At 48.7% G+C, this 22,763-nt stretch overlaps 7 protein-coding genes across 7 annotated transcripts; 2 read left to right on the plus strand and 5 right to left on the minus strand.

Annotated features, from left to right (window-relative positions):
- Nucleotides 1-1,004: 1,004 nt before the first annotated feature.
- On the plus strand, nt 1,005-3,962 carry FOBCDRAFT_231666 (thiamine diphosphate-binding protein). The gene is made up of 5 exons (XM_031190325.3): nt 1,005-1,419; nt 1,550-1,648; nt 1,703-1,770; nt 1,818-3,509; nt 3,561-3,962. The coding sequence occupies exons 1-5, from the start codon at nt 1,283-1,285 to the stop codon at nt 3,617-3,619; spliced, it is 2,055 nt and encodes a 684-aa protein (XP_031034310.1). The 5' UTR covers nt 1,005-1,282; the 3' UTR covers nt 3,620-3,962.
- Nucleotides 3,963-6,508: 2,546 nt separating this feature from the next.
- Nucleotides 6,509-7,683, minus strand: FOBCDRAFT_323078 (uncharacterized protein). Its single transcript, XM_031190327.3, has 2 exons — nt 7,175-7,683; nt 6,509-7,118 (listed from the first exon to the last, which is right to left on the minus strand). The coding sequence occupies exons 1-2, from the start codon at nt 7,636-7,638 to the stop codon at nt 6,653-6,655; spliced, it is 930 nt and encodes a 309-aa protein (XP_031034312.2). The 5' UTR covers nt 7,639-7,683; the 3' UTR covers nt 6,509-6,652.
- Nucleotides 7,684-8,188: 505 nt separating this feature from the next.
- Nucleotides 8,189-9,051, minus strand: FOBCDRAFT_264267 (uncharacterized protein; the record flags this gene model as incomplete). The annotated part of the gene is made up of 1 exon (XM_031190328.3): nt 8,189-9,051. Exon 1 carries the CDS (start codon nt 8,927-8,929, stop codon nt 8,189-8,191), a length of 741 nt encoding a protein of 246 aa, XP_031034313.2. The 5' UTR covers nt 8,930-9,051.
- Nucleotides 9,052-14,183: 5,132 nt separating this feature from the next.
- On the minus strand, nt 14,184-15,210 carry FOBCDRAFT_298626 (cutinase-domain-containing protein; the record flags this gene model as incomplete). Its single annotated transcript, XM_031190330.2, has 4 exons — nt 14,184-14,564; nt 14,620-14,699; nt 14,751-14,829; nt 14,878-15,210. 4 exons carry the CDS (start codon nt 15,208-15,210, stop codon nt 14,184-14,186), a joined length of 873 nt encoding a protein of 290 aa, XP_031034315.2.
- A 2,344-nt stretch (nt 15,211-17,554) lies between these two features.
- On the minus strand, nt 17,555-19,323 carry FOBCDRAFT_231670 (O-methyltransferase-domain-containing protein). The gene is made up of 6 exons (XM_054706881.2): nt 19,028-19,323; nt 18,833-18,956; nt 18,753-18,773; nt 18,585-18,699; nt 18,070-18,536; nt 17,555-18,019 (listed from the first exon to the last, which is right to left on the minus strand). Exons 1-6 carry the CDS (start codon nt 19,211-19,213, stop codon nt 17,697-17,699), a joined length of 1,236 nt encoding a protein of 411 aa, XP_054562856.1. The 5' UTR covers nt 19,214-19,323; the 3' UTR covers nt 17,555-17,696.
- Nucleotides 19,324-19,517: 194 nt separating this feature from the next.
- FOBCDRAFT_231673 (S-adenosyl-L-methionine-dependent methyltransferase) lies at nt 19,518-21,258 on the plus strand. The gene is made up of 4 exons (XM_031190333.3): nt 19,518-20,007; nt 20,064-20,285; nt 20,367-20,902; nt 20,966-21,258. Exons 1-4 carry the CDS (start codon nt 19,657-19,659, stop codon nt 21,045-21,047), a joined length of 1,191 nt encoding a protein of 396 aa, XP_031034318.1. The 5' UTR covers nt 19,518-19,656; the 3' UTR covers nt 21,048-21,258.
- Nucleotides 21,259-22,322: 1,064 nt separating this feature from the next.
- On the minus strand, nt 22,323-22,645 carry FOBCDRAFT_279399 (uncharacterized protein; the record flags this gene model as incomplete). The annotated part of the gene is made up of 2 exons (XM_031190334.2): nt 22,323-22,392; nt 22,461-22,645. 2 exons carry the CDS (start codon nt 22,643-22,645, stop codon nt 22,323-22,325), a joined length of 255 nt encoding a protein of 84 aa, XP_031034319.2.
- Nucleotides 22,646-22,763: the final 118 nt, after the last annotated feature.

Here is a 22,763-nt window from a genome sequence, read left to right on the forward strand (position 1 = left end):
TGTCTATAAGCTACACTCTGAAGTCCAAAATACGAGAGAGGAAAAAAAAGCAGTCGAGATGTTCATTTGGTGGGATCGACGATATCTTGTTGTTATGAGCCTCATTCAAGATCAAGAGGTTGGAGTTTGTGGGGAAGCTGTAAAATATGGGCCTCGCCATCGCCGAAAACAGGACCAAGAGATGTGCCATCTTCACATGGCAGCGGCCAAGATCCGAAATGAACACCACCATCAGGAACAATTCGCGGCGTTGATAATATTACAATTGACTGAGTTTGGGCTTCTTAAGAGTCATTGAGTAATAGGTAAACCGGACACTGTAAATGTTATCTTAGTCAAGTACAATTCTGGGAATCCCTTCATGCCAGAAACAAGAGGCAAAAATCGGGAGTCGAAATGGCCCCGAATGCACAGATCCATCTCAAGCTAAGGCGGAAAGGGTAGTGGAGGATTAAGGGAGCTGCAGGACCAAGTTCCCCCCGCTCACCTCTTCCCCGACGTCAGAGCACTAATGTCACATACAGGGTCTGAGGATGAGATGGAGATAATGGTGAGCACATTGTTTCCGTTGCAATGAGTCAATGCCCTCCAACGTCGGCAAATGTCATGGTCTGAGAAACGGTAGATACAACGCCAGAATAACTGCCATAGTTCAAAACTGAGTCGATTTTGCGTTCCCTTGGTCCAGCTAACGCTGCTAGAGGCCCAGCTAGGCCGTTCTCGCAGCCAATCCAGCCAATCTGAGGGTCTGGGTAGGTGGCGATATCGGCCATTCATCTAGACCCTGATTGGCTTAGCAGGCCACCATCAGGTCTGGACAACTGCGATGCCCCTGTAACAGTAATCCCACCTCGATTAGGCTGGGGGAGCATAAGGGTGACAAAATATATCTGACACGGGAGTCCACATTGCAGTACAAATTTGGCCTTCGCGTTTTAGACCTTTTTGACACCACCTAGGGGAGTCACCTATCTTCAACCCCACACTTGACCTTAGCCCCACCCCGGCCACCGGCCCTCCGATGAACAATTGCTGAGGTGCTCGCTGTGATATTTTCCCCCGGGCTCGCCCTCGTTTCTCTGGCCTTTTTTAGCGGGCGAAACTCAAAACACTTTTTTCTCTTCTCGCCTCCAAACACTCTCGCGATCAGTTTTCTCCCCTGTCCCTCCCCTCCAGGTTTTCAATTGATCGTCGACTCTTGATCTCCAAACATCTTGCGCTTCTTGAGCCTCGTGGCTCCTCTCTAACTGCTCTCCCTCTCACCGAGCTCTTCACCTCCACAATGCTCCGAACTCGCCAGGCCGCAAAGGCCATCCGGGCCGTCGCCAATGCCCGATCTTTCACCACCACATCAGCCGTTGCTTCCGTTCACACTTCAAAGAAGGTCGCCAGTACCAGGAATCAATCTACTGCTGCTGCGTAAGTTGACACTTTTGGTGGCGGTTGTGCGTTGCCCCGCGTCTGGTACCTGACATTGGGGCAAAATTCCCACGCGCGCGCTTTACAAAAAGTAATTGAAGACAACAAATGCTAATGCATACAATTGTAGACCTGCACGCGATATCCCTAGCCCAGGGTTTAATGTCGAGAAGAACCAGAACAATGTCCAGCCTCTGGTCAACCCCCGGAAAAACGACATGGATGAGTCGTATGCAACCTTCCAAGCTCAATGTGATGACATATTCTGACAAACGATTGGCAGTTTCATTGGAAAGACTGGTGGTGAAATCTTCCACGAGATGATGCTCCGACATGGCGTGAAACACATCTGTACGTCCGCCGTCTTACATGCCGCAAATAATGCTGATTCAATATAGTTGGATACCCTGGCGGTGCCATTCTCCCCGTTTTCGATGCCATCTACAACTCAAAGCACTTCGATTTTATCCTCCCTCGCCACGAGCAAGGTGCTGGCCACATGGCTGAGGGTTATGCCCGAGCTTCTGGCAAGCCCGGTGTTGTTCTCGTCACATCTGGTCCCGGTGCTACAAATGTCATCACACCTATGCAGGATGCTCTGTCTGACGGTACACCCATGGTTGTCTTCACCGGTCAGGTCGTGACAACTGCCATTGGCAGTGATGCTTTCCAAGAGGCTGATGTTGTCGGTATCTCTCGCGCATGCACCAAGTGGAACGTTATGGTCAAGAACGTTGCCGAACTTCCTCGACGCATCAACGAAGCTTTCGAGATCGCCACCAGCGGTCGCCCCGGTCCCGTCCTCGTCGATCTTCCCAAGGATGTCACTGCCGGTGTCCTACGGAGAGCTATCCCTACCGAGACTGCTCTGCCTTCTCTGCCTAGTGCCGCTTCCCGCGCTGCTATGGATGTGACCAAGAAGCAGCTCGAGGGAGCCCTCCAGCGCGTCGGCAACCTCGTCAACAAGGCCAAGAAGCCCATCATTTATGCTGGTCAGGGTATCATTCTTTCCGAGGGTGGTCCCGAGATCCTCAAGGAGCTCGCTGACAAGTCCTCCATCCCCGTTACCACTACTCTTCAAGGTCTAGGTGCCTACGACGAACTCGACGAGAAGTCCCTGCACATGCTTGGTATGCACGGTTCTGCTTACGCCAACATGGCCATGCAGGAAGCCGATCTTATCATCGCTCTCGGTGCCCGATTCGACGACCGTGTTACTCTAAGCATTGCTAAGTTCGCCCCAGGTGCCAAGGCCGCTGCTGCTGAGGGCCGTGGTGGTATTGTCCACTTTGAGATTATGCCCAAGAACATTAACAAGGTCGTTCAGGCAACCGAGGCCATCGAGGGTGATGTCGCCGCCAACCTGAAGGAACTCCTGCCTCTGGTTGAGTCCAAGACCATGGAGGACCGCAAGGAGTGGTTCAACAAGATCAACGAGTGGAAGAAGAAGTGGCCCCTGACCGACTACGAGCGTGCCGAGCGCTCCGGTCTCATCAAGCCCCAGACTCTGATTGAGGAGCTCAGCAACCTTGTTGCGGACCGCAAGGACAAGACCTACATCGCCACTGGTGTCGGTCAACATCAAATGTGGACTGCTCAGCACTTCCGATGGAGACACCCTAGATCCATGATCACCTCTGGTGGTCTTGGCACCATGGGATACGGTCTACCTGCTGCCATTGGTGCCAAGGTTGCCCAGCCTGATGCTCTTGTTATCGACATCGACGGTGACGCTTCCTTCAACATGACCCTGACTGAGCTTTCCACTGCTGCTCAGTTCAACATTGGCGTCAAGGTCATTGTTCTTAACAATGAGGAGCAGGGTATGGTCACACAATGGCAAAACATCTTCTATGAGGATCGATATGCCCATACTCACCAGAGCAACCCCGACTTCATCAAGCTCGCCGAGGCCATGCGCGTCCAAAACCGACGTGTCTCCAAACCCGAGGACGTTGTCGATGCCCTGAAGTGGCTTATCAACACTGACGGCCCTGCTCTGCTGGAGGTCGTCACCGACAAGAAGGTCCCTGTCCTGCCCATGGTGCCCGTCGGTTCCGGTCTACATGAGTTCCTCGTCTTTGACGGAGGTAAGTTACACGCTCTCACAAAGTACAAGTAAATGCTGACCCCTATTTTAGCCAAGGACAAGAAGAGACGTGAGCTGATGAGAGAGCGTACCTGCGGTCTGCACGGCTAAGCTTGAACCCCAGCTTAACTACGAACCGCAACCAATCTGATACCATCTATTCCATCGTGTCCTTTTTCTTAACTTTCTTGATTCCATCTACATGCGGAGTTTTATGTTTACTGGGGTTTGCCGGCGGGCAAAAGTACCTTTTGGGGTCTACGACGATCAGCGCCTGAGAGGCCAACAAAAAAGCTGGAGGCTGGATTGCATTGAGTGTGAGAGGAGGGACTTGTTCGTGTGTAGGATCAATGTGCACATGATGCGCGCGAGGATGCGTGAAAAATTGAGGATGACGAGTTACGCCGAGGGCGTTTTTATATACCACCACATAATGAATGTCGTTGTGATGATACCTGAGCTACTGCGCCTTGGATCTTGTGTGTTTTTGTTGAATGTGTGACACTTCTTGTGGAGGCTATCAATCGCCACGTCTTTTGACAGCTTGAACAGAACGGTTGTCGAATATACTCGGCTCCCAGTGGGGAGGGAAAGGTTGACAGATGTGGCAAAAAGCACGTCTCCTCTCCTGAAGCCTTATTGAAGAGCACAACTTTTGAGGACCTTATGATCCCACTCCAACCGCACTTGAATTACATAAGAACTATAGGCAATTGTAAACTAGATGCCCGATAATGGATGTATAAAGAAGAGATGTCGCGCATCAACACATTGCCATGTGTTTGCTTGTCCCCAATTACCAAGCCCGGCGTTTGGAAGCTGACGGCCCCGACTACTCAGCATAGCAGCTTCATCTTCGTTGCGATTATTTAGACGAGCAATTCTCTTGTCCTCTTAAGCGTGTAAATGGTCAGATCGGTGAATTATAGTTGAAGATCCGCTTTGGTGGTGATGAACTTCAATCTGAGTCGAGCTTGTGAGGGCGGGGGCTGCGATTGGAGACAACTTTGAAGCTTGCCGTCCACTTCTGAGACTGAGTTTAGAGCATGTATTCTCTACCGAGAATTAGAATCATTGTTTTTATTACAAAACATGTTTGTATTTCTTAAAGTCGCCTCAATAGATGCCTGCATTGTGAGTGAGTGTTTCTGTAGAACTTTGTAGGAGATGCCCTCAGCCAACAGACCTGGCTCAAGTTTAAACTAAAACTTAAATTGGCCCATTCACATAGGCTGTAGGAAAATAAACTCTGATGAACGAAAATCACGAAATGTTGTCTTGAAGAGTGGATCTACTCAAATGAAGGCATATGTTCATGCCTTTCCAGCCCACTGCTCCTTCCTCTCTCCCCTCATCCAATGTCGCGAAGGGCCGCACAGAATGAGCAGGCGTAGAGGACTGAGACTACTCGATCAGCCCAGTGACTGTGGGCGACGTTGAAGGAATATTGCAGCTAACCAGCACCATTCAACAAACTTATAGACCGAGAGGTTGAATGGGCAGTGTAAGTCTCCTAGTTCTACAACTCTTCGCTGAAAGCACGTCACTCATCAAAATTTCACGCAACAGATTCAAGAGGGATGCTAAACTGGCACTGAGGGAATGTTTAGTACACAGGCAATGATGGACAGTCTTCAATGGAGTTTCACCAAACACATTTGGACATGCTACGGAATTAACTGAGCCTGGATATGGCGGCATACATTGTATTCAACGTTCACGACTGAAGTGGACTTCGCAGTACATCTCGGGGGAAATGCCTCAACTGGGTTACACCCAGAGGGGGGGAAGAGCCGGAAAGCCCCTATGTCACCAAATGAGCAGGCTATTTAGCCAGTCACTATTGTCAGCATATATAGCTGTCGTGATCAACCGATGCCGACGGGACAACCTGAATTGTTCTTGCCCATAGATAGGTACGGTAGCAGCCATTGAATGGACTGTCCATCGATCAAGGGCGTGTGAGACGGTGATGATCATCGACCGAGGTCAACAATCTGAGTCTCAAGGGGATACATGAAGGGAAAATACATGAAGCGATAGCGCTGAGTGCAAAGGAACAAAAGTACAAGAAGGGAAAATACATGAGAACGCTGAGGGTACAAGACTGGGCTAGACATATGAGTGATGATGACGAAGAAAAGAAGAAGAGAAGACTCGGGGACTGAGGGGACGGAGTTTTATGGTCGGTCAAGAAGACGTCGAGAAGGAAGGAGCGTGGATGGGCAGGTTGGCGGATGTGCTGGCCCAGGGGGAAAGGATCGAGGCTGTCTCCTTCCCGTCACGACCGCAGGGAGCCTGGGCAGTGAAGCACCAAGCATTTGCGGCTGTGGAAGACGGCGAGGCGAGAGGAAATTGTCTGGCCCCTGAAGAGACAGGATAAATGGTGATATTAAATTAAGACACTATCAATAACTTCTAAACGTGCTTGGTTCGCGACATAAGCCGGCCACTTCCAACGACCTGGGTGCGACAGAAGTACACCACTACTAGGGACTAACATAACATTGACTATCCTGTCAAAAAGAGCCAGATATGGTTGTAACTAAGAGATAGCAGAAGATCTCACGAGTAGACAAGCCGATACAGGCTACTCGAGTATCTTTGCAACACCAATTGGGACCCAAGGCGGAGGGCACTGAGATAGGCCCCAGGGACTTATCTAGGGAGAAAAACCACCATAACTGATACGGAAAGAGAGAGAACTTTTCCATTGTAGTAGTCTGAAGAGCCTCACTTGGAGATTACCTATGCACACATGCCCGTGGGCTCCCGTACACAGTGTTCATCATCGGATGCCTCCCTAGGATTGCATTACAACTTCACACCCTGTATCTGAGCGCATCAAAAGACTCAGGTGACGACACAAGTACAAGTCCATCATATCCCATATTTGACTACCCATAATTTGGGCTTTAGCCTATGGATCATTGGCTCCCTTCGTGTGACTCGTATGTCAAACAGTAGGTCACGTCTGCAGACTGTAGTCTAAAGACAACACAATGTTCAATTTGATACGTGATATGCGAGCATTAGAGTAGCTACTCAAAGTGAGAAACTACCTCATGAAAGACAGGCTCCTACACAACTCCCCATATAGAGCTCAAACTGCAAGATAACCCCCCCACCAACGTGATATCTATCTCACCAAGGCATCAACAGACCGGCTCCAGTCAGCAACCCGACCATCAATGCAACCCCTGAGACAACCCCTCCGACCTTTGACAGAGTCGAGGCAGCATTGTCGTTGTCTTTAGCCTTCCCATCCTTATCATCATCAGCATCATCCTTGGACCCATTCTTAGCAGCCTTGACATCTTCAGACTTGTAGATCATCTCAATCGCAGGAAACTGTCTAGCAATAACCATAGAAGCAACAAGACTAGGATCACTCCATTGCTCAGTCAACGCAACCGTCTCCGTAGTATATGTTATAGAGGGAAGGAGAGAGATAAGCCCGTCTGTATCAGAAACACGTTCACCCTCGACGGTATGGACAGTGACAAAGGCGCTCTCGGGAAATCCCTCATAACAAGCGCTGTTGTAGCCGGCTGAAAGAGCAGGGGCAATGGAGGATCTGCAATATCCGTAGGGGAGAGAGTCCCAGCCGCTGCGAGCGATGGAGTTAGTGTACATTAGAACAGGCTGTATAAGAGGGCTACATACCTTGGGCAGCACCACGCTAGAGTCTCGGAAGGCTCCAAGACTTTGAGCCACCATTCATCGGAACCCATCTGAAGGGGCTGCGATGAGTTCACGGTCGCCGTGGTGGTAAAAACACCACTCCTAAACGCGGAGCCAGTCTTATCACCGTGTGCAAGTAGTCCAGCGGTAGTCCAACCTTCAGGACAGTGAATACCAGGAGAGTGAAATGGGTGGATGCCCTGTCCAGACTTTGGATGACTGTACTCTTTGATGAAGGAATCTACGGCAGCCCCAGAGGGAAGACATTTTCCATAAGGGTCAATCTCACAGTCAGGAGAACCAAATCCGTATATCAAGGAGCTCTCGAGAGCATAGACGAGATGATCGGTTGTTGCCCTGGTGCATGCTGGAGGAGGCGTGTAAGTCGTAGTGAGAGGACCAATATTGGTGACAGATATGCCAAAGTATTCTGTAGCAGTAGGCATGTTGACTGAAGAATGATCTGGTAGTACTTCAATTAGGTAAAGTTGTCGTGATTGATGGTATTTCATGCATCGGTGATATCCTGGAGTTTATATACAGTTTGATCATGCATATACCCGGAGAACTATCAGCTGCCTCCTCGCCTACGGGTAAACGGGACGAGCTTCCAGACAGCTGGTGTGATTTTGAGGCTTAGGCATTGCGTAGCACATCATATTTGGAACCAACAGTTTTGCAGAGTGCTCTCTGTGGCTTCAAGACCCGGCCAGTTCCCATCTGAGCTTGGTGCAAGGCACAGCATGCATACCCTTGCATGAATGCTAGGTCAAGACTCTAGAATATTTCGGGGAGGGAGCCAAATGTGATAAATTATACGAAATATGTGGGATTGAACAATATCATGATTTGTCAATCGTTGATAGTAATTTGTTTTGTGATTGCTTTGCCGGTTCGTGTCCCTGGATATCAACTTCATCTCATCTGCTAAACCGGGATTCCTATACCTGCCTGCACCCCCTCAAAGATTTCAATGCCTTCTCTTTTCCAGCACGACTAGGTAATAGCAATAGTAGTGTTATCACGCATCGTCTTCTGCCAGAAGCACAGACAACTCATAAGTGCCATGATCTTCCACTGCATGCCCAGTTCACTCGTGGCACCACTACCAACAAGTTGAAAAGTTCCAATCTTGTGCATGCTTTTCCAATCACCGCTTCCAGCCCACACAGCCACAACCTCGTGACCGTCGTTTGTAATTCCATTCCCCCGATCTGGTTCATCGTTGGGGTTGCCGTCATTAGGCTCTTCGGCTCCGTGACCCAGCCGGACAAGCTTCCAGCCGTATCTTGATTCTCCGACGCTTTTGACTTCACTGCCGTGAGAGCGCCTCCATTCGAATTTTTCGACATGTCGGTCTGCGCCTCGACCGACTTGCATGCCGAACCAGTATCGGTCCTTCATTGTGTTCTTGCGCCGTAGGATCTCTCTGCCTGATGATTCGTATTCAGGGACAGAGGGGAGGAGGATACCGTAGTCGACTCGCCATTTGCCTTCAGGCTCAGCACCGGCGAGGATAGGAGAATCTGAGCTGGGGCCGTCGTGTAAGAGCATCTGTCCGTACCAGCCAGCAGGAAGGCTGATGGAATAGAGAGGCTCTCTGTCGGGCTCTCCCAGGTGAACAAGGATCTTAGATGAGAAGCCCTTCTTGTATGAGGCGCGGAGTACATGGGGAATGCCTCGTTGGGCCGAGTGAGGCGACATTTCGGGTACTATTTTGGAGTCGGAGTGTCCCATTGTAGCGATTTGAGGAAGGTAACTGAAAGATCTCTGGTGTTACTGATCAGCGTTTGACGGGAGGCGCTTGAACTTATACGTTTGCCTATGTGTGAGGCTGATAGCTTGTATCTGCCTTATGCTGGAAAATATCAGCTAAAGATGAAACTGGAGCAAAGTTCAATCGACAAAGCGCTCCATTGCACCAGAAACGGTATAGTGACGATGACCTCAATACAAAACCACAGGGGTGTGCTGACTGTGCCGCAGGGGAGCAAGCTGATAGAGAGGCATAATTGGTTGTAGTGCGCATAAGCTTAGTCGAAGACTACGTGCAATGGGGCTGAGCTGACATGGGCCACCAAAAAATGGCCAGCCTACAAGTGGAATTCCGAATGCCTTCATATAGGCGAATATGCTGCATGGCATGAGCCCGATGGTGATCAGTTTAATGTCAAGTATCAATATTTTCACAAAAAAAAAAAACTCAACAAACATTGCGCTACACTGTGGCAATTAATGGTGTGTGCTGACCCGTGACCGGCCTCGGTAGCGGGAGGACAGACACAACATGTAAATAATACTATGGTTAAGTGATGTGCGTTTGTAGTCCAAGAAAAGTCGATAAATTTTAACAAGATAGTCATCAAAGGAAGTAACTGTAGACGTGCGGCTTAGAATTGAATCTTGATTCGTTGTAGAAGGTGACATTATAAAGGACAGGCTATTCTCCCTCCCCCTAATCCAACTAGGTATCTTTCAAAGACTGCAGTTTGAAGACATGATTCCCTGTTAAACTCTTTGCTTCCATCTCTGCGTATTCTGAAGGACTCTCGACATCCCAAGTTCAAATAAGACAACAGGAAATGGACGTCAGACAGAATACCATATACCTCCACGATGTCCTCAGTCCCTCAACTAGTAACTCCCCTCAAAACACCAAACGCTATAGCATCAAACTTGAACACAAACATGCTGGCGGTCAGCCAAGACTCTAGGTCTAGCCACAACAGTTACTGGTGATCCTATAGTTGCAAGTGGGGAGGCTGGGCTTGACTTGTTGCGGTTGGAAGGACGTGAGACAGCCATAAAGGGAATTGCAAGCCAAGAGAATAAACTCCAGAACGCAAGTAAAGAGCAATAAGCTAGATGTGAGAGAGCTATCTCCCAGATCCATCTGTCGGGAACCAGGCTATCAGAGATATGTCATTTGCAGCTGAGCATGTTGTGCCTGAAAGCAGGTGATCAAGTTTTCAGATAGACGCTCATTTAGGGATAGTGATTAAGAGCGGGAGGTACAGATATTGAGACCCGGAGAGGCTGTAAGAGACAATCTATTTCGCTTGCTGGTTTGGGAGGGTCCTTGGCAAGTTTCCCGAGTGCCTCTGGATGAAGAGTGGGCAGTGAGACAAGTCGGAGAGTAGTGGTGAGATTCGCTCCGCCAAGACTGACGGGGTTCTCTAAGGATGCCTCGAAGGGATATATCACCTGTGTGTGCATCGAAGTACTGTGATGTGTTGCAAGTTGACATATTGACTGCCGAAAGGCATCTCATGTGACTTGCCATTGCTCCTATAACGAGGGTATGTGTCCACTCCTGGAGCGCTTTTTTGAAGTGTTATCGAGAGTTGGATATGGCTGATAACTGGGACCCATTACGTGTGTTGCCTCGTGTTCTCTACCAATGTGCTAGCTGAGGGCACATTACTTCGGAGAGTTGGAAGGCATAGCTTGAGAGAAGAGATATGGAAGCAAGACAAAGAGGAGGATTAATAGTCATCAGGCTGTCAAAATAATGTGCTTATGATGCTTGGCCATTGTATGCTGCTGCACTTGGTGACAGCCTTGGAGTAAGTTCTGTGTGGTGATATAAGGCGGGCTTCCTGGACTTGGTGGGTTGACGGGAAGAATGTCTTTGCACACGATGTTGATGCAACATGATGGACAATCAGAGTGAAAGAGAACTTGAGACCTTCCCTCCTGTGAGTGTCCCGGCGACTAGTCTAGCGACACCGTTAGTTATGAATAAAACGATGTACATGAGAAGATTCTTACCTTGAGCCCCGTCTGGGCTTCGAGTGGGCGGGCAGGGCATAAAGTAGGCGTAATGGTATCTGTAGACGCCCTGCCCACCCGCCACTCGCGGATTACCAACGAGTGGCACCAAGAAAATTCAGCTAGAACTTGCTCCCAGAACCAAAACGACGTACATCCATTCGCTTCGTCCTTGCTGGAGAAGTCAGCCAGGTTGGCGGCACCAAGCACAACATCAAGAACTTACCGAATTGCTCACAAGGACGAGCAGAGTGCACCGATGGCCACTAGAAATGTTGTTATTGGCTATTGAGGAGTCAGTGTACTCACGTCGGGGTCAAAGAAGACTGAAGGTTGACTTTACCTGTGTTGCGGCCATCGGTGCACCATTTGGGGGCCGTCCAGCATCAGGCTTAAATTTGCTGGTTGTTTGATGATTTGTGGGGGCCCGATACTGGACGGCTAGGCCTTGTTGATGGATGAAAGGCTTGTTGGGATAGAAAAGGGGGATGACAATTTGTGGTGGTTGTTGTGAGGAAGAAGAAAAGAGGGAAGGGAAGAATGGCGGGTGGGCTTTTATAGGATGAAAACCCAGAAAGGAAGACAACACATGAAGCACTAAAGCCTCTGGGGTTCAGGGGATTAACCACTGAACCGCTTGATCGGGTGTATCGCCCTCTCTAGATGCCACCGTCACTCCTTTGTTTTTCGTTTGATACTGGTTTGTTACAGACATACCACAATGTCTTTTGTTTTTAAGACCCCAAATATTCATTTAGTATTGGCAAGCAACTTGTAGATCCGCCTCCCCAGTTTGTATGGTCTTGTGCATCCCCCGCTTGGTCTTCTGTTGCTTGCTCCCGACCGTTTTTGAATTTCCCATAGACAAAAGCACGTCTTACAGGTCAAACAACCCAGTCTCTACTCATGTGACGGCGTGGATGCATTCAGTGTCCTTAAGGAACCAAAGGCCTGGAAATTCGGTCGCGGATCTCCGTGTTGCCTACCCAGAACTCAACCCTCAGTAACGCAAAGGCCAGACCTGAGAGTGTCCCGAAGAACATCTACTTTTCAAACCGCTACCTTTCATACTAACTAACTGGATATCCAAATCGCCAGTCATCTTGTACCACAGTCCCTCCCTGAAACCCGCCACAAGCCTCGAAGGCGAAAGCTGCCCTTACTGTTCAGCCACGAGACGACTCCTAAAGAGCAGAGGACAGATGTGACAACAAGTTCGAAGGCATACGCCATCAGGAAGCCATTGCCGAAATCCCTCTCCCTGTAGCAAGATCTGGCCTGGCCCAGAAGTCCCGCCAAACGACAACGACGCAACTCCAAGCTCAACCTGGGAGCCTCCAAGACAGCGCTCAAGAAGGCACGTTCAAAGCACTATACTAGCAGTTAATTACTTCCTTCTACCTTGATTTTCGTGAAAGGGTGCACTTGCTTCGTATCGGGGCTCGATCCTTGCATAGAGCGCACAAAACCAGGGGCTGCCAGAAGAATCGTTACGGGCACCTGCTACCCGCCAGAGCTCCGAGATACAAGAGAAAAATAGCCTTGCCAGTGTATAGTGGAAACTTCCACGCTTTACACTGCATGACCCCTATTCCACCTCCCAGGCCGTAATCGACAATCGAACTGGACGGTAGACCCAGAGCGGCAAGGTTAAGCAACCCAACCTGGCATTGACGTAGGTTTCGAGGTGAGTGATAGAGCGTCAGCCAACCTGTTGGTTCTTTTGAGTTCAAAGCCCGAAATGTTCGAAAGCTAATCATACTCAATAATAGATTCCCTGCTTGGGTCCCGACTATCGAGACAACGGCCGCCTTTTATCTCGAGCGTATTCCTATGTTAAACTTAAACAAGCCGTATCGCCTTGACCTCTCGAGTTTGAAGAAGACCACATCAGCCAAGCCTCTGAGTGTGCGATACGAAGGTTACGACCTGAAGGGACCCCTTTGTTCTCCCCTTTGGGTATATCAAACGACCACCAGCAACTTGCCGGCCGCTGGCACAACTCCCATCATATCATCTTGGCGATAGCCCTTCTATTTGTTATCGTTGCTGTCTGTAGAGTTCGGACATTCAATGCTGGAAACCATGGCGAATTCTTTGTTGGGCGAAGCTAGTCATGAGTCATGTTGCTTCGCAAGTCGAGCTCGTATTGCTGTCCCACGACAAATCACTTTGTCCCCCATGAGCAAAGGCTTTGTGTGTGCAGCGATATCTCACACAGCACCAAAGAGCTCTTTGATGCACAGTGTGCTTGGATATCCGTCACATCTTCACCGGGGAATTACAGGTGCAGCTGTGCCTTTTGATGTGGTTCGTTGACTTCCATAAAGCGAATCGGCCGATCTGCCAGGACATCTACCACGAGTAACGAAACCCCCATCATCCAATCCCATAAGAACGATTTGGGCCCCTGAGGTCACTCAAGCATCTAGTAGCACAAAATCCTTCCTAAAACTGTCAAGTTACTCCGATCAGACGGCTTGAAAGAAGACGAAGCTTATTTGACGAGTTCAAATGCACGATCAGGGAACCCAGCTTCAATAAGGACCAACGCAATTCACGATATCTTCAATTATGACCAATAGGTCTACAGAGTTTGTTAGCTCGGCTACGAGGAACTATTGGCCGAAGCAAGAGAGCGGCAGGAATCACTTGCTGTGTACTGGCCAGATATCCATTGGTTCGTGATAGCGGGGCGATCCCAGCAACGGATGCGATGATATTTCGAGCGGCTGTGTATCAAGACAAAGACTGAAAGTTTATGGACAGCTTCTTCAGTCCATGCTCTCAAATTCCACTCATTAGGTATGCGCTTCCCTTGTTCGAGGAGGCCTAGTTTCACTGCTTGGGAAGCCCGTTTGGGCCTGTGGCTTGGGTCGATCCGTTCCGGCGAGACATTAAGGGTTCTCATCATCTATACAGACGAGACGTAACTCATTTTCGTCAATCTTGAGTGATCAACTGGATGCCCATTTTGGTTTGGACAGGCTAATGACTTGAAGTGCATGAACCAATCTGGATCTTCTCCCAGCTCAGGGGTTGGGGTCAGGGCAGGATGGCAAAAAGATATAGAAATTGATCGAGTCATGCTGACTTGATTCGCTGGCTACAGAGGTCGAAACTTAGTCAAGAGTAGTAGCTTTCCCAGAACCTTCATCGAATTCAAGCAATACTTGGACTAAGAGTGCAGTAAGATATTTTCTCCTGTCACGAGATCCTATCAAAGGTACTCTGACACGGCCAAAGCCAGGGGTATCATAGCCAGGACAAGACCAGGTACCAATCCCGCCGCAGCGTTGCCCGGAGCAGCTGTAGTGGCCGATGGTGCATCACTGGCTGTTGCGGAACCACTTGTCTCGGCAGTAGCAGTAGCAGCAGCTGTGCTAGTTTGTGTTGATGTACTCTCGTCTTTCAGCGCCTTCTCGTACCGCTCAACGACAAAATCGACCACCTCTTTACCGTACTTCTCAAAGTAGCTACCATGGGTCTCGTTGTTCTTACCCACGTCACAGTATACATCGCCTGTGTCACAGTACGAGCGGATGATGTCACTGTAGTTGTCCTCGCACAACTTTGTCTCGTTACTGGGACGTTCGAAGATCTGTAATCACGCGTTAGAGTTGAGATTCGTTTCACGACATGCCTTGTATACTCACTCCGTCGTTTTTACTAGTGCCCCTGTCGTACGTCAAGTTTGCCACGTGGCTTGGGTCGCCGAACGCGATGACCGCAACAACTGCTTCATTTAGTTTCTGTGTCTGCAATAGATGGCTGCAGGGATGCTCACCGCTGTCTTTGACGAGACTCATGGTCAAGGGCTTGTTGTCGCTTCCCCCGCAGAATACATCAGTTGCAACTTGTCCACCCTGACTTCTCGTTAGTAGTGCGTCTTGCATCGTTCAAAGTCAACCAACCTGAGAGTAGCCAAATACGGCAATTTTACCGTTGGGGCATGAGCTGTGATAGTCATCGAGGGCTGCAGACAGGGCCTTGACTCCGGCTTCCTCGGAATCGAAGTAGTCGGGATCCTGGAGAGTTGCGGGATAGTCAAGAGGGCTGACAATTGAGCCATTGACGCGTTTGCTAACATCCTCTGCGATCTCACCGATTCTTCCAGATCCCTTGTCCTCACCAGTGCCCCGTACAGCAATCATGTACAATCCATCCGCGCATTCCGTTTTCTCCCCTTTGTTTTGACTGAGAGCCGTGGCCGCAAAAACGGCAGCAGAGAGAGCGAAGGGACGCATAGTGCCGATGACGGGTTAAAGTTTGACGAAAGTTGGTGAGGAAAGTTGGGAGTCAGAGCTGTAAGAAATAGGTCAGTCAATTTGCGGACAGGTCCGGTGATTGGGGGTATTTATCTCATCTCCCAGAGGAACCAGCCTCTTCCAGATCGACCAGGTTTATCGCGTGAATATTCGTTTTTGGATCGGGAGCTTCCAATGGCGGTTTAGTTCGTAATAAAACGATGGAGAATCCTTGTAACCCCGCAGGTTGTGATCCGAGGTTTGTCTTAGCTTTGGTATGGGGCTAGTGAATGATTTCCCTTGTGAGAGATGAAAAAATAAAGAATGACAGTACTTGTTGCTTGCTAATGGGTTATGAAAATGAAGAAGATGGTGATAGTGAATTGCTGCTTTGGTTACCTGCGATAGGTCAGAAATAAAGGTTCATAACGACACTCTCCAATCATGCTGCACTCGACCAACCCAAGCTGACTAAATGGACATTGCCTAATTAAATCCGATAGCATAAGTGTAGCGACGGAAGAAGATAACTGCGCAAACAAAAAGAAAAATCTTGAGGATCTTCATCTTTGTACTTGAAGAAGCATATGTATCTGTATCAGTTGGTGGTGTTGAACGTTACACACTTTCATTGCTTCTACTATCCAATGTACTAGGTACCCTAAAGTTGTCTCTGTAGCACAATAGGCTACAGGCTACAGCCACTCGACTCAGATATGCACTTCTAGAACAGTCACTTTGCAGCTTTTTGTACGCCGAGACACAACACAAAGATTGTACAAGAATTACATCTGAAACATGAGATTGAATTAGATTTGTACACGTCAGAATATGAAGATTCACCTCAAGTTCTCGTTACACCGTTTTTTTATGCCACAACTGCTACTGAAAAAGCCATCTTGGTGAAGTGAAACAAGTTACTCCCGTCTACTCTCTAAAGAATGGAAGTTTTGGAGATTTTCCCAACGTTTTCGTCTAAGGTAGCACCCAGACAGAAGGCTTTAAGATAATAGCAGAAGCTACCAATAGGGCAAGGCTTTCATTTAAGGACAATTCAAGATAAAGTATCCTTGGGTTGGCCTGTGGACTAGGTGGAGTTCATTAATACAAAATTAGCGGCAAATATGTCTGTGGTTTTGAAAAGAGAAGGCCGAGAACCATGAGACTTTAGTACCCTTCGCATGAGTTCCCTGGTGCTTTACAAAGTTGCTAGCTGCGAGTTATCCATTGGATGAAGCATCGAGAGAGGTGCTGCACAGTGCACTTGCATCGGTCGTGTGATACATCAAGTCCGTTAATGAACCCCTGAATCGAAAGTTGGAAGACTATCAGAAACAATTTACTCCGTCAGGGGGGTCGTAGTGTTATTTCGATGATTGTAAGGACTAGTAAAATCAAACACGTTCCTTGATCATTGGAGGATTGTCGTGTGACTGGTGAGCCCGAGGTAACGTAAGCATAAGTTACTGGCGGAACATTTTCGGCTATCAAGATTGACACCCTAGCCAGAGCTTGGTAACACACCGGCACTCCCATACAAGCTTTCAGAGAACGTAGCTTTTACATTGACTTTTGATATATCAAAACCAGCCCCTTCTAACGACCAGATACAGAGTATCTGAGTGTCGACGAAGCATTTCACATCCCATGCTATCAACCTTCAGTTTTCCAAGATGCCAGGCCAGGCCGTACCACAGATCAATGGCCACAAACGACTGCCAATCTCATGGGACCTAAGCTTCACGGTACTGAGCACGGATAAGACTGACCAGAGCAATTATACAGGCTGCGGCTTCTCGTAGCGCTATTTGCTGACGGCAGGGACGCCTCAGCTACGACGTGTTTAGAAGACGAAAGCCTGGTATCTGCAAGGTTCTCTTACGACGTTCAACCATCAAGATAACTTGGCTGACCATGATACAGCTTACCTTGACCACCACCGAGCCATTAAACCGATTTCCGCAAGAACGGGTCCCCAGAGCCAATCTCAGGAGCAGCACGCACTGAGAACGCAATTAACACATGACGGGCTACACAACAATAGAAGAACAAGACGAGCTCACTCCCAATCGCTTTCAACTCGCCTAGAAGTAATGTCGAGAGAGAGAGCGGAAGTTGTTTGGGCACAACGTTCCTGGAAAGTTGCCCGGCTGGGAAAGACCAAAGCGCCCAAGGCTTTCGACGGCCTCCCGATCCCAGTAGCTATCAGAGGGAACAAGACTCATCTATACACAGAAGCAGAGGCGGCGAAGTGTTTCAAGGGCTAATGGCACCAGGGGCAAGCATAGAGGTCGTACTGCTATCTGCGGTTAAAGATTCAGGGGTAGAACGTAAGGGACAAGGGATCAATGCAAGCTTTTCTTGAAAGACTGGTTCCTAATTACACAAATAGCATCGTATCCTATGATATATTCCGTATAACTTGCTGCGCCTTCGTATGGTAGGTTGCGCTGTACTTGTTCCCCGCCTTTATCTGTCCTGTCCTGCTAAGTCTGACCCTTCAACCTCGCTTCAACACAGCCACCAGGAACGCCTGGAGCACGCCAAGTCTTGACCAATTCGAGCCCAGCAGCGTCAAACATCTTCTGAAACCCTGCTTCAGTACGCTCTTTTCCGCCCATCGTCATAACAGCCTGATCAAGAACAGCGGAGGCAAAATCAGCTTCTCCTACACGAGGAGCCAGGACCATTTCGCAAATGAGAACTCGAGAGTAAGGCTTCATGGCTTCGGCGAGGCGATTCAGGATCTGTATTCCAACCGCATCTGCGTAGTCGTGGAGGATCATGCGCATAAAGTAAGCTTTAGCCCCTGAATTTGGTATTAGTCGTGGTTCTTGTGGGTTGGCGGGAGTAGCGTACCTTTTACGGGCTGCTCCGTCATAAAGTCATGCTCAACAAGTTGAACGCCGTCAGGGAGAGTCTTCTTCGATTTCGCAAGCTGTATGACTTCCGGTCGTTCCTGAAGCATGCAATTCTTGGGCGACAGGCCAGGATGAGCTTCGAGGATCTTGTTAAGGACCGTTCCTTCACCACCGCCAATGTCCACAAGCTCTATGGTGGCGTTGTCCGTATCTGGGGAGTCGTTCTTGAGGGTGCTGAAATCAAAGTGACCAGTAACAGGAATTGCAACATCAATGCCGGCCATGCCTGTCTGGAAAGTTTGAAATCTCTCGGGGTTCTGCATCATGATGCTCCATACTGGCGTTCCCTCTTGCTTCCAGTAAGCAGTATACGGGTTATATAGGGGGTCTTGAGGCTCTTCGTATTTTCCTTTCGAAACAAGATAGTCGTCGAAGTTGTGCATATGTTTGAACCATTCATCGTACCTGCGAGACGTTAGATAAGCCTTAACGCCACTCAGCTCTTAAACTTACATTGCCAGGAACAAGTGGCCTGGCGCAGGCTTATCGAGGATGTAAGCCAATGAGAATTTGGTGTGCTTATACTCGCCGCCATCGGGTTCTGTTTGGTCAAGGAAACCGGAAGCAACTGCAGGAGGATGTAAGACCATGCTGACCAACGCTCTTGGCAAGGGGACTGACCTAACACGCGCCCCATCCGCTCTAAGGTGATTGGGATTTCAGCTATGACTCTTACAGCCAATAGAGACAAGGATCCCTACCTAGAAGCGAGTCTTGAACGCCAGTGGCCTGAGAGAGATCTTGAAGAGATATGGAGCCTGTGGCGGGAATGGCATCGAGGACCATGAGCTTCATAAACGTTCGGATAGCAACCAATTCGGCGATCTGAGATATTTGTGAGCAGCTGCATGCTTACTGACCATATTCCAGGAAGCTGGAGCGAAATTACGACTTACATTAAGACCGTGGTAGTTTGGCTTCTGATCTGGCGTGATGAGGGCATTTGTGAGTGTCCTTGCTTTTTCGAGGATCTGGACCCTAGACATGTAGCCGTTAAGATCTGGAGCATCGGAATAAGCCTTGGCAGCATCATTCAGGCTGCTGACTAGATCATCGATCTCTTGTTTGTTTGGAAGTGCCATTGTGACGGTTGCTTCTTGCAGATGTTTGTGCTTGATCTGTTGGTTCCAAGGTAGCACTGCAGCCAACAAAGCAAAGACATGAATGAGCTGAGGATAGAGGGGCAATCCTTCACCCTGGTCGGGACCAGTCCGAAAGGAGACTTGGAGGAGATAAGATACCTTCCTGGAACTGGCTAAGACAGTTGGAGTGGAACCATCCAATCCTCGCCATACTCCCACAGGTTTAGCCTAACAAAATACCCGGCTCCCCTAAAAGGCTAGTGGCCGCGTCCCGTGCCAAAAACAGGGGGTTGAAGATGATCCAAGTCTTTTCACATTACGATTGATGATGGCATCTTGGCCATTTCTTATCAGGATCTTACTTATTTCGACAACAAGACCTCTGTGTCTATTCATGCGAGCCATATCGACTAAGACATCACTTCTGTGTCATCATATCTCCGATGCTACCCCCGCTCCAAGATCAACATTCCCCAACCCGAGAGATCGGAGAGGAAGAGGCTAAAGCGGGCCACGTAACATCAGACCAGGCCCGAGACCCAGATCGTGGAGACCAAGAAGAACAGGGGCTAGCAGATAGACCGCCGTCGACATCACCAACACGAGCTTCAAGTCGCATCGAACCCGACATCTTTGACAACGATGACCTCGACGATGAGCTCTACCCAGAATCAACAAACACGAGCTATTTAACGTCAATTGCGTCAGATATCCGACGCGGCATTCAAGAAAACGGACGAACTTATGGCGTTTATGGCCTGCACAAAGCTTGGATCCCTAGTGATGATCTCGAGGTAAATGGAATGCGCTATTCGCCTCAGAAAGCTCGGGTACTAATTAGAGTTTACAGGTTGAGCGCAATGATCTCCAGCACTGCAAATTCACGATGCTCATGGGCAACGAGCTTCACCTGGCCCCTATTGTCGACCATCCGCAAAAGATCCTTGATCTTGGTACTGGATCAGGTATTTGGGCGATCGACATGGCCGAACAATACCCATCAGCTAAAGTTATTGGCGTCGACACAACTCCGGTTCAGCCTAACGTGATACCGCCCAACTTAGTTTTCGAGGTATGTCAGTCGAGCGCCATGGCCACCCCTTTGATTTTCACTGCAGTGATACAACACATTGAACCATACTGACGTCTCCAGATTGACGATGTTGAAGATGACTGGCTCTGGGGCGAAGGAACTTTCGATCTCATCCATGGCCGAGAGCTGATCATGGCCATTCGCAACTGGCCTCGTCTGATGGAGCAAGCTTTCAACCATCTCAAACCCGGCGCTTACTTCCAGCTCTCGGGTTCAGTTCCCGACTTCAAATCCGACGACGGCACACTGCCCCATGATTCCGCTTACATCGAGATGGGCAAGATCTACTTTGAGATGTCGCAGCGCATTGGTTGTTCAGGCTGGGAACCGACTCGTTGGAAGGAATACTTTGAAAATTTCGGCTTCGAAGATGTTGTCGAACGCGTCCTCAAGATACCTACGAATCCTTGGCCCAAGGACAAGCATCTGAAGGAGATTGGAGCGTTTGAGCTTTCGCATTTTCGAGATACCATTGGAAACGTGTTTGCTCGTGGGTATGAGCAAATCCTCAACGGTGATCCGAATTACTTCCAAGTACTACTGGCCAAGGCTCGAAAGGAGGTACTAAATCCAAACATGCACAGTTGGGTTCCATTGTAAGTGTCTGCTGTTCCCCCGTGTTTTCAGAATGTAGTTAAGAGCTAACGACTGTCCGTCAGCTACGTTGTATACGGCCGGAAACCAAGGAGTTCAACTACAGATCAGCCACTACATCAAAAGTCCGTATCTCCCGACACTTAAATGACTAGCTGGGAGGACTGGGTTAAATTGAGCCAAAGCAGAGCAAGGGGCGGACAACAGGACTTGTAACAATAGCGCAGCGATATAGTCCATGGCTTAACGAATGATTCCCAGCCTACAAATTTCTATTTCTGAATACTTATCCTGTCTGGCCTGTATGCATGATGCAGTCTTCAAGATCGAGCATCTGAGGCTTTCGTATAGTCTCAAGTTTACTGTCAATCTTAGAACCAAATAATTTCTATCCAATCTCGCCAAGATGTAAGATCACATATTGTATTATGGACAACAAAACTAAAATTCTGCTCACGTCTTTGGGCCTGATTGGACTAGTAATGTGCCTAGGAAGGAAATGGGAGATGAGAAAGAATAATTTTATGATAATTTGATAATGAAATTCACTGAAAGGAATAGCATTCAACTCTTACAATAGGTAGGGCTTTATTACTGCTAGAGCAATATGGACAGCATTTCATCACACAGAGGAGAGGAGGGGGAGGGGGTTCGGGAGCGTCAAAAATTGGCCACCCGCATTTAGCTATAGAGATACTTGCCAACCATAAGGTAAGGATACAGAAAGATAACTCAGAACAAGATGTTGATTCCCGAGATATAAACTTCGACCCAACAACCTTCGGTGATGGCCATTGAATCTTATATTGCTATCAAGCCCTTGAGGCTGTGTAGAGCATCACCACACGAGCCTTCTTTTGGCAGGCAAGTGAGTCATCCTTTAGGTTTTCTTCTTATTCATTTATGCTGTAGCAGTTAGTCAGGCATTATGGTATAGTGCCTAAGTTGTGAGGTAGATGTGTTATTTGCAGTTGAGACCTGTGGCTGAGAGCTTATATCACCACACAGAACTTAGAGCGTCACCACAGTGGCGCCACATAACTAGGGAATCACTGCGAGGAGAAGGAACAGAAGAGTAGGAGAACTCTTGTTGTAGTTCTCAAGTAAGTTAATCATTGCTTATTCCTCCACGATCGTATTGTAAGAACAGATTCCCTGGGCGAGGACCAGGTGGCTGGATGCTACACAGCTACTCCCAGGTACACCTTCAAACAGCGTAGAAGGCTTTGGAAAGAAAGGAATCTGGTATTGAATGAATCAGGAAAATATCCCTTGATGAGAAGGCAACCAAGGAGAGTGTCTTACTTTAGTTGGCACTCGAGTCACGCTAGAGGCAAAGTTTAAAACAGCAGTTACCATCCCGGGTTATATGAACTTAAGAGGCGCCACCAGCAAGTACAAAGCGTTTCGAACTCAGTCGTCTCAAAAAGAAACCGAAGGCTGTGGCTCGCGGGATGATATTTGGTGACAGCGTCGCTCAGGGGGACGTCGGCTGTGATTTCAAAGTCAGCCAAGCTTTGCAGAACAGGTCAAGTTTAGATACTCACTGAAGACGCTCACCACCTGAATTCGAATTGGATCTCGCCATCTTGTCGGCGGACGTTAGCTCCACGCTGGCGACCTGGGTTGGGTCCCCAGCGGAGGGTGATACCGTAGCGTAGGGCGATGAAAATGAGGAGGAACATGGAAACCTCGCCGAACCACTCGGCTGAGGGCATGCTGTGAGTATAAGCGCTCCAGAACATGTCGAAGCGATTTTGAAGTTTATTTGGAAAGTAAATATCGTGTCGTGTTGGAGTGTCTGGGGTGCGGCGATAAGTACCAGTGTTAGTTGCTGAGTGGAAATTTGTGGGCACCCCTAAC

The sequence above is a fragment of the Fusarium oxysporum genome, chromosome IX (assembly GCF_013085055.1).
Source record: "Fusarium oxysporum Fo47 chromosome IX, complete sequence".
In the NCBI taxonomy this organism is placed as follows: Eukaryota; Fungi; Ascomycota; class Sordariomycetes; order Hypocreales; family Nectriaceae; genus Fusarium; species Fusarium oxysporum.

What these genes read in the sequence shown, in the direction of transcription:
- FOBCDRAFT_231666 (XM_031190325.3), top strand. Translation starts at nt 1,283, where the DNA reads ATGCTCCGAACTCGCCAGGCCGCAAAGGCCATCCGGGCCGTCGCCAAT. An exon ending in AATCAATCTACTGCTGCTGC is followed by an intron (nt 1,420 to 1,549) that starts GTAAGTTGACAC and finishes ATACAATTGTAG; the next exon opens with ACCTGCACGCGATATCCCTA. An exon ending in GTTCCTCGTCTTTGACGGAG is followed by an intron (nt 3,510 to 3,560) that starts GTAAGTTACACG and finishes CCCCTATTTTAG; the next exon opens with CCAAGGACAAGAAGAGACGT.
- FOBCDRAFT_323078 (XM_031190327.3), bottom strand. Translation starts at nt 7,638, where the DNA reads ATGCCTACTGCTACAGAATACTTTGGCATATCTGTCACCAATATTGGT. An exon ending in CTAGCGTGGTGCTGCCCAAG is followed by an intron (nt 7,119 to 7,174) that starts GTATGTAGCCCT and finishes CATCGCTCGCAG; the next exon opens with CGGCTGGGACTCTCTCCCCT.
- FOBCDRAFT_231670 (XM_054706881.2), bottom strand. Translation starts at nt 19,213, where the DNA reads ATGGCACTTCCAAACAAACAAGAGATCGATGATCTAGTCAGCAGCCTG. An exon ending in GCGGATGGGGCGCGTGTTAG is followed by an intron (nt 18,700 to 18,752) that starts GTCAGTCCCCTT and finishes ATCCTCCTGCAG; the next exon opens with TTGCTTCCGGTTTCCTTGAC. An exon ending in GGCCACTTGTTCCTGGCAAT is followed by an intron (nt 18,537 to 18,584) that starts GTAAGTTTAAGA and finishes AACGTCTCGCAG; the next exon opens with GTACGATGAATGGTTCAAAC.
- FOBCDRAFT_231673 (XM_031190333.3), top strand. Translation starts at nt 19,657, where the DNA reads ATGCTACCCCCGCTCCAAGATCAACATTCCCCAACCCGAGAGATCGGA. An exon ending in CGCCCAACTTAGTTTTCGAG is followed by an intron (nt 20,286 to 20,366) that starts GTATGTCAGTCG and finishes TGACGTCTCCAG; the next exon opens with ATTGACGATGTTGAAGATGA. An exon ending in ATGCACAGTTGGGTTCCATT is followed by an intron (nt 20,903 to 20,965) that starts GTAAGTGTCTGC and finishes ACTGTCCGTCAG; the next exon opens with CTACGTTGTATACGGCCGGA.